The 9,617-nt window shown below is 50.4% G+C and overlaps 1 protein-coding gene across 1 annotated transcript; it reads left to right on the top strand.

Moving 5' to 3' along the window:
• The first annotated feature begins 4,550 nt into the window (after positions 1–4,550).
• On the top strand, positions 4,551–5,635 carry KCTD12 (potassium channel tetramerization domain containing 12). The gene has a single exon (XM_070943222.1). It carries the CDS (start codon positions 4,616–4,618, stop codon positions 5,633–5,635), a length of 1,020 nt encoding a protein of 339 aa, XP_070799323.1. The 5' UTR covers positions 4,551–4,615.
• Positions 5,636–9,617: the final 3,982 nt, after the last annotated feature.

The following is a 9,617-nucleotide window of genomic DNA, read 5'->3' as shown; positions in this document are numbered from 1 at the left end:
TCGAGCCCCTTCGCACCCACCAGAGACCTAAGTCCAGCCCACCTTGAATTCCGTTGAGTCTTATCTATCACCGATTTGCTTTGAACATTAATAGTTCCAATCCTTGTAGAAGGTGCATTAAACCTGTATTTGTTCAAACCTCCTTGGCTGCTGATTTCTTGACAGTTACCTCCACTCCAAAAAAGCATGTAGGGAAATTCCTTTCTTGAAGAGGGGGTTGATTCCACTGCTGTTTGCTTGTTCTTTTCAACTGCAGCCATTTTAATTGTTTTAAACAGATATTAGCCTTTAATCAGTTGTATGGCTTTCTGAGGCATTAGCAATTTCACTCACCCAGTCCAAATATGGAAAAACTGAACTATTATCTAAGCAGGCAACCCCTCCTCCCATTTATGGCAGTTACTGACAAAGAGGAGGGTGTAGCTTTAAACTCTCCCCTCCTTCCCCTCCTTCTTACCAGGACACAGCTGCATTTCTCCTTTATTTTACCTGCATTCAGGCTATAATACAGCAAGCCACCTGTATCTGTAGTAGAGAAAGCTGTGAGTTTTTGCAGCTTCACCCAGAATATTGCGACCTTCTCCCCCCCCCCAACTCTAGCAGACCCAGGAAGTTAATAAAGGAGAATATTTGTAGCTCAGGATTGACATGAGGGGGGTCCTTGGTGCTCTCTGAGCTTGGTTGTTTTCTTGCAGATGTTTCATTACCTAAACTAGGTAGCATCATCAGTGCTAGTGATGACTAACACTGAAGATGTTACCTAGTTTGGGTACTGAAACAGCCACGATGGCGCAGTGGTTAGAGTGCAGTACTGCAGGCTACTTTCAAGTTGTTCCAAGTTTCCATCTGGAGATCTGCAACAAAGGAATCTTTCCCCTACATCTGTTCCCTCAAAGGCAACCCACACCTTTCTAAAGGGAGAATGGGGATGTGGCTTAATGATGCTGGAACTGTTGGCTAGAAATACTGTACCATGAGCCTCGGTGGCGCAGTGGTTAGAGTGCAGTACTGCAGGCTACTTCTGCTGACTGCCGGCTGCCTGCAATTTGGCAGTTCAAATCTCACCAGGCTCAAGGTTGACTCAGCCTTCCATCCTTTGTAAAATGACGACCCAGTTTGTTGGGGACAATATGCTATTCCGTAAACCGCTTAGAGAGGGCTGTAAAGCACTGTAAAGCGGTATATAAGTCTAAGGGCTATTGCTATCTGCATGGAAACAAGCAAGCTCAGAGAGCACCAAGTACCCCTCAGAGCCAGGACGATACGATATAGAATTCCATTCAGACCCCTCCGGTCATTTGGACAATGAAAGCATACTGTGATGTTGCTGGATAGAGAGCTCCCACTTCTGAAATTTTGAGCGTGTGATTGGAGGTGGCTCAGAAGGAGACGGTCTCCCCTTCTGCATCCCTGAGGCAGCGGTAGTCTAGTGGGTGGCACCTGCCTGGCTGAGGCTCACAGGAGCTGGACTTGGCTCAGGGCAAAGCCACTCAGCCTCCTTGGGGTTCTTCTGGCTCAGGTTTTGAGGTGGGTTTGCCTGAGAGCCTCAGGTACCCTTGCTGCTGTAAGGACTTCTGCCCCACATGGATAGCCTCTATCGAAAAGAAGGACTAGGGTTGACATTTATTAATTCGATTTATATATGCCGCCCTTCTCCGGAGACTCAGGGCGGCTTACAATGCATTAAGCAATACATACTTTTGTATATACCTGCTTAGTAGGGCTTTTTGGCCCCCCCTAAGTGGTGTTCTATTTTATACAAAGTCAGCTTATTGCCCCCACAAACTGGGTCCTCATTTTAGCTACCTCGAAAGGATGGAAGGCTGAGTCAACCTTGAGCCTAGTGAGAATTGAACTCGCAGTAATTTCAGGCAGCTGACAGCTAAGTACTACTTTAACAGCAGTAGTTTAGTCCACTGCGCCACCCAGGCTCTATATATCATATCACCCAGACATGATAGCAGTGTTCTAATATCTAGTCCTGGTGGCAGAGTGGTTAGAATGCAGCATTGCAGGCTAATTCTGCCCTCCCTGCCAGTAGTTCGATCCTGACTGGCTCAAGGTTGACTCAGTCTTCCATCCTTCCGAGTTCAGTAAAATGAGGACCCAGATTGTTGGGGGCAATGTGGTGACTCCGTAAACAGCTTAGGGAGGGTCTGTAAAGCACTGTGAAGCGGTATATAAGTTTAAGCGCTATTGCTAAGTGCTATCGAAGGGGTTGCCCCAAAGAAGCAGGAGTCAACCTATTCTCCAAAGCACCTGAAGGCAGAACGAGAAGCAACAGATGGAAACTAATCAAGGAGAGAAGCAACCTAGAACTAAGGAGAAATTTCCTGACAGTGAGAACAATTAACCAGTGAAACAACTTGCCTCCAGAGGTTGTGAATGCTCCAACCCTGGAAGTTTTTAAGAAGAGATTGGACAACCATTTGTCTGAAATGGTATAGGGTTTCCTGCCTGAGCAGGGGGTTGGACTAGAAGACCTCCGAGGTCCCTTCCAACTCTATTATTCTATATTCTACTTTCGCCTGACCAGCCACCTTTTAAGTAAGTTTATAAAAATGTTGTGGGAAAACCACCCCTTTTCTTGCAAAGGCAACTGAATGGTGATAATTCGTTCGGGCACATCTTTTTGCAATTCATAAAATTTATCGCCCTATCCGCTGGCTCTTAGGAACCTTATAAAATCTGGTCCATTCAGAGCATTGGTACTGTCCGTACTATTACCACCACTATTACCTATTGCATGAGGGTTTATGCTATAAACACAATAAGGATCTGGGGGGTACTGGAGGAAGGTGCAGAGAGTCTGGATGGCAAACTTTCCGGAATCTAGAAATGGAAAAATAGCTTCTGGAATTAGGGGAAGGGTCAGCAAAGGGGGTAGACAAAGCAGAATAACAAAATAACAGAGTTGGAAGGGACCTTGGAGGTCTTCTAGTCCAACCCTCCACTCAAGTGAGAAACACTGCAACAATTCAGACAAATCATTGTCCAATCTCTTCTTAAAAGCCTCCAATGTTGCAGCACCCACAATTTAACAAGTTAACAGAGTTGGAAGGGACCTTGTAGGTCATCTAGTCCAACCCCCCCCCCCCCGCCCAAGCAGGAAACCCTACACCATTTAAGACAAATGGCAGTCCAATCTCTTCTTGAAAGCCTCCAGTGATGAAGCTCCCACAACTTCCGAAGGCAACTTCTCTTCCATGGGTTGATTGCTCTCACTGTCAGAAAATGTCTCCTTATTTCCAACTTGAATCTCTCCTTGATCAGTTTCCATCCATTATTATCTGGCCTTCAGGTGCTTTGGAAAATAGCTTGACTCCTTCCTTTCTGTGGCAGCCCCTCAAATATTGGAACACTTCTATGATGTCTCCCCTGGTTCTTCTCTTCACTAGACTAGCCATGCCCAGTTCCTGCAACCACTTGTCGTATGTTTTACTCTCCAGTCCCCTAATCATCCTGGTTGCTCTTCTCTGCACTCTTTCTTAGAGTCTCAACATCTTTTTTATAGTGTGGTAACCAAAACTGGATGTAGTACTCTAGGTGTGGTCTTACTAAGATTTTATAGAGTGGTATTAGTCTACCACACTTGATGTTGCTTGATGTTGCTTGCTGTGGGGATTTCATCCTGTTGGACCAGTGGTTGAAATAAATAGGAATGTTTCTTACATGAAAAATCAAATTGCATACTTCTCTCTCCCCCTCTTCCTCGACCTCCTCCTCCTCCTCCTCCTTCCCTTTTTTTTCCTCCTCCTCCTCCTCCTCCTCCTCCATCTTTCTGGAGGCAAGTCGTTCCACTGGTCGGAGCATCACCAGAGAAACCTCAAGGACCGAACACGGACACGTTGTGGTGTGAATCGGTTTAGAAAGTAAAAGCGAAGCGCCGACTCTACTCTTATTCTAGGAATGGAGAGGAAGGAGGGAGGAATGGGAGGGAGAGTGGGGGCGGAGGAAGCGCTCCCGGGAACCAGGAGCGGAGACCCCGATTTTCTCCGCTGTCTGGCAGTCCGTCACCCCGCGGGGAGTGGATCTTTCCCACCCTCTTTCGCTCCACGTTCCCACGCGACGGCCCCGGCCAATATCCGCCTCTGCCAACCCAACCAAGCCAGGCTTCTCCCCAGGAGGGTCGCGGCAGTCCACGGGAGACACGCGGGGCAGGACGCCACCGCAGCCCGCGCTCCTCCCGGGTCTCGCGTGGGAGTCACGGGGGGGGGGTCCGGAAAGCGGCTGCAGCGTCCTTGTGCAAGCGCCGCTGCCCGGCATCCTCCAAAGCAGAGGCGCGCGGCCAGGGTGGGCGCTCGGGCGTGGCGACCGCGGTTCCGCGCAAGAGAAGAGGCAGCGCGCAGGGAAGAGCCCGAGCGACGTCAGCCTCCGGCCGCCTCCGGCTCCTCCGTTCGCTCCTCCCGCCGGTGGCAGCGCGGCGGAGCTACATAAAGCCAAGCCCCCGCCGCCCGTGCTTTGGCTCGCCGGCAGTGCCCGGAGGCCGCAGCCCAGCGGAGCCACGCGCAAAAATTAAAAAAGAACGCAGAGCCGTCGGGGTCGCGGAACAGCAGCTCGTTTCAAAGCGGACGGTCGCAGAGCTCGGGGAGCCTCCTCGCCCGGGACCACCGGCATGGCTTTAGCCGACAGCGCCCGGGGGCTCCCCAACGGCGGAGGAGGAGGCGGCGGGGGAGCCCGGAGCGGCGTCCCTCGAGCTCCAACGGCCTCTGAGCTGGCCTCGTCCCCGTCGTCGGGTCCCATCCCGGAGATCGTGGAGCTGAACGTGGGCGGACAGGTGTACGTGACCCGGAGAGGGACGGTGCTGTCGGTTCGCGGCTCCCTGCTGTGGCGCCTCTTCTCGCAGCAAGAAGCCACCGACCTGCCCCGCGACGCCAAAGGCCGCTTCTTTCTGGATCGCGACGGCTTCCTCTTCCGTTACATCCTGGACTACCTGCGCGATCAGGAGCTGGTCCTGCCGGAGGGTTTCCCGGAGCGCAACCGTCTGCGCCGCGAAGCCGAATACTTCCAGCTGCCCGAGCTGGTGCGCCGTCTGGCGGCCTCGGGATCCTCTCCGGCCCTGCCGTCTTCTCGCTTCGCCGGGATGCTGCGCGACTCTTCGGTGTGCGGGGACGACCCGTCGGGAGGGCTGGGCTACTTAGAAGCGGACTTCACCGAGACCCCGGCCTCGGCTGCCTCGCCAACTTCGGGCCGGAGCCCGTCGGGGCCGCCGCCGATGTTGGCGACTTCTCTCTCTCTGGATGCCGGCGGGGGCGTCGCGGGCGGGCGCCGCTCGGGGTACATCACCATCGGTTACCGGGGCTCCTACACCATCGGTCGGGACGCGCAAGCCGATGCCAAGTTCCGTCGGGTGGCGCGCATCACGGTCTGCGGCAAGACGGCGCTGGCTAAAGAAGTCTTCGGGGAGACGTTGAACGAGAGCCGAGACCCGGACCGGCCCCCCGAGCGTTACACCGCCCGCTACTACCTCAAGTTCAACTTCTTGGAGCAGGCCTTCGACCGGCTGAGCGAGGCCGGCTTCCGCATGGCCGCCTGCTCCTCCACCGGGACCTGCGCCTTCGGGCCCGAGCAAGGCGGCCCCGCCGAAGACAAGATCTGGACCAGCTACACCGAGTACGTCTTCTGCCGCGAGTGAGCCCGCCCGATGCCCGTCCCCGGACGGTGGGGAGGGGGTGGAGGGGAGAGAAGAGGGCCGTCGGCGGGGCTGTTGCGGGAGAGACAGGTCCGGTCCTCGCCGGAGAACCCCGCTTTGCCCTTTCCCACCGGCGCCCCCCTCCCTCCTTCTCTTGTCGGTGCCCTCCCCGTCCAGCAAAGCGGCTCTTTCAGGCGGCCTTTGGACCAGAACTGCGGACCTCCATCAGCGGGTCCTTGGGTCAAAGTGGTGCCCCCTGCCCCAGTTTAAAGCAGCCCCCTCCGAACAAGATTCCGTCCCCCGTGGCGAGGGGAGCCCACCCCCCCCCCCCCTCTGTTCCCAGACGGGGCCCGCTGCTCCTGGGGAGGCTGGCGGGCGATGGAGACTTTAAGCTGGCCTCCTCTGCTCAACGTTGCCCGAGCTCGGTTGCTGGCTTCCCCTCTTGACTCAGAGGCCGACGGCTTTGCTGCTGCTGCACCCAGCTGGTCCTCGAAAAAATCCGCTACCCCCGGTTGCTTCTTAGCTTTGGGCCCTGGAGAACGAGAAAGCCAGCCAGCGAGCGGAGTGGGGGACTCCGTTCCACCGGCATCCGAGCGCCTTGGCATCTTGAAGCAGCATCTCCCGTCGGACGCCGCTTGGGAACTCGGAGAGTGGCCCAGCTCTTCTCCCTTCCTCGGTAACCAGAAGGGGAGCTTTGCGCACTGGATCTGCAGACTGGGGGGGGGGGGGCTGAGGTGGGGTGGGGGCGCGGGGTCCCCGATCCGGGCTGGAAAAAGCAGACCTCCGTTGGAGCTATCGCGTCCCCCCTTCCTCCACGCAGGATTCCAAGGATTGAACTCCCAGGCCTGCAGCCCGTTCCTGTTAGGGTTTTGAAAGAACCTGCGGATGGGTCGTCGAGGGAAGTGGGGGGGGCAGGTTGCTGAAATGGGGTGCTTTCAGAGCGAGGCTGGGGGGGGGGGTCGCCTCCCCAAAGGCATCCGGGACACGAGGCTGAAATCCCCCCTCCCCTCCTCATCCTCTTCCTCAGTGTAGAAATAGGACTCTGTGCGTGCTTGAGGAGCTGGCTGATGGTGCTACATCTAAAGAACCCCCCCCCCCAAAAAGTATTTTTTTCCCCAGATCAGGATGCAGAATTTTAACTAAAGGCAAGCACAACAGCAGGACACCTCCCTCCCTCCTTCCCTCCCTCCCTCCTCCTTTGATTTCATCTTTTTGGCATTTAAGCACCAAGGCCACCGGTTTAAATCAGATCTTTCTTGCCTGATTCCCAGATAGGGGATGTGCTGCAATTTAATCTCCTAGTAGTCCTTCAAAATTAGGTTTAACACATAACAGTGTTTTGATTCCTGCATTGGAGTTAACAGACTCGGATGAGTTATTCTAACCAAAGAATTCTCCCGTGTTTTATTTTTTTTTCCCCCTTCCCTTTTGCTTGAGGTTAATGCTTTTTTATTTTTTAAGAGGGTGAGATGATTTTAATCCAGGGTTTGCCTATTAGAGATTTTTTTTTTTTTTTAAAAAGGATCCTCGGGTTTTAGTCTACGTGCATAAAAAGAAAAAGGAAAAATAATTGAGATTCAAGTAGGTCTCATTCATTCCTGATATTTTTGTTTCTTAAGGAACCAGAAATGCTGGCTTAACTGGCTTGCTTACTAAACCAGAATCTTCATAAAAACCTCGATTCCTGGTTTGTTTGCAATAGCAAGCCTGTTTTGTTTCTCTTTCTAGTTCAGGAAGAGACCGGAGGACTCTTATTTGCTGGACCACATAATCCTTTAGAGTGCATCTCCCTTCATGAGTGGGAGCCTGCTTAGTGATTTTAAAAAAAACCCGAAACTTTTAGGAGTCAGGCTGAACGAAAGCTGCTTTTCAAACAACAACTGGATTTTCTTGGGGGGGTGTTCCCTTGAAAATGTCTTGCTTCTCATCCGAGAAGTTCTGAACTGAAGAAGCTTCTTGGATGAGAAGCGAAATGTTTTCAAGGGAAAAAACAAACAAACCCAAGTCAGTCTAGTTGCCTTTTGCGGGGGAAAAAAACAAAACACCTTTGGGACAAACATGACCTGAAGGATTGAGAATCTCCATAGACAAATTCTAGCTGAAGTTTTATTTAAAAAAAAAACCCAGTCACATTTACCCAAATGCTGAAACATTTGAGTCTGGTAGCTTTATTTAGTGGGAACTGTCTGTAAATTGGGAATTGGGGTTATTTTTTGGAAGGCAGCAAGGGAGAGTGAGTGAGTATGGTGTAGGGTCTCCTGCTTGAGTGGGGTGGAATGGGGGGTTGGACTAGATGATCTATAAGGTCCCTTCCAACTCTGTGAATCTGGAGAGAGAGAGAGAGAGAGAGAGAGAGAGGGAGGGAGGGAGGGAGGGAGGGAGGGAGGGAGGGAGAGAGAGAGAGAGAGGGAGAGAGGAGACGATTTTTTTAAAAGGACAAGCAATAAGCTACTGCATCGTGGAGAGCTTCCAGAAAAGAGATCTATCCCTCTTACTCTAAGCCTTACTCTAAAACCATCCCATTTGTGCATATTTCAGCTCTGTTGCAATGGAGAAGATATTGGTTGAAATTCAATGTTAAGACGTCATCCCCAAAAGCCGGTTGCAAGACTTTTCTAATACATGTGGAGTATTTCTCTCTCTGAACTATATTTTCTAAATTTTTGTAAACAATCCAGATTTCAGTAAGTGCTTAAATTAGTTCTAAGCTTTCTTTTTTTTTCCTGTTTTGTTTTGTTTTTAAATAAATCTTGTACTGTAGCTTATTAAGTCTGTCCCGGTTGTCATGAACGGAGGTGTTTTGAACTGAATTTTGTGACTCGGTGTGTGTACATAAAGTGTATAAACATTTTACACGAATCATTTAGTTTTTTATTCATTTATTAGTGCTATATCTAAAAAAAACTTTCATATGCTGTAAACTGTACCTGGGCATAATGCTTTAATATGAAACTGTGTTCCTGTATCGATTTATATGGGGAAGACTTCAGTATGAATATAAATGGAATTATGAAAATATTGTCTGTCTACAATTATTTGCTTGAAGTTGAATCAACAGCTAAATTCGTTGTGAAGCTAAAACGCATCCCTTCGTTTTGCAAAATGCCTACAGGAAGACACTTGCATTTTGATCAATGAATATGTGTTTGCTAGCAGACTAATTCTAAAGCTCCTATTATTATTTTTTTAAATAAAACAGATATAATAAAATAACCGGAGGTTTCTAATGGTTGTGCTCTGGGTAATGAACACTGCATGAGCTAAATACTTAGCAACAGTGTTTGAGGTCCCTCAGACCATCTGGAGAACATAGAGGCTATGAGAAGACTTAAGAAGAAGCGATTTGGACAATGTGAAAAACCAGCTACTCATTAAAGCAGCCGGTTAAGCCTTCCAACATGTTATCCATCGATTGCCCCAACTACTTCCTCTGAGAGTCTTTATAGATTCTCAGTCATCCATGTTGTCCCAAAGGTGCTTTTTTCAAGAGACAACTGGACTATCTTGTTTTTTCTTTTGAAGACGGTTCCCTTCTCATCCAAGAAGCTTCTTCAGCTCTGACAGGATAGTGGGGAATGGAAGGATTTATACTCCTTGCAGACAGCTGGTCATTTGCATCCTTTTAGAGGGTCATTGAAGCCCTTGGAGGTTTATCTGTGTCCTCAGGGTCACCTGAGTAGTGCTCCTGGTTTCTGTGGTCCGCATTTTTTTTCCCTCTGGAGATCCATTCCTACTCCCACACCATTCAAAGGGAGTTCGTCCCAAATTGTATAGTTAAAAATCTGTAGAGATTCTCTGTCATCCAGGTCATGGTTGTCCCAAAGGTGCTTTTTCAGGAGGCAACTGGACTTTCCTGTGTTTTCTTTTGAAGACCTTTCGCTTCTCATCCAAGAAGCTTCTTCAGCTCTGACAGGATAGTGGGGAATGGAAGGATTTATATTCCTTGCAGTCAGTTGGCCCTTTGCATCCTTTTAGAAGGTTGTTG

The sequence above is a fragment of the Pituophis catenifer genome, unplaced genomic scaffold (assembly GCF_029215685.1).
Source record: "Pituophis catenifer annectens isolate HBS135680 unplaced genomic scaffold, rPitCat1.0.hap2 SCAF_4, whole genome shotgun sequence".
Classification (NCBI taxonomy): Eukaryota; Metazoa; Chordata; class Lepidosauria; order Squamata; family Colubridae; genus Pituophis; species Pituophis catenifer.
Note: the sequence above shows the minus strand (reverse complement) of the source record. Positions and strands in the feature narration are given on the sequence as shown.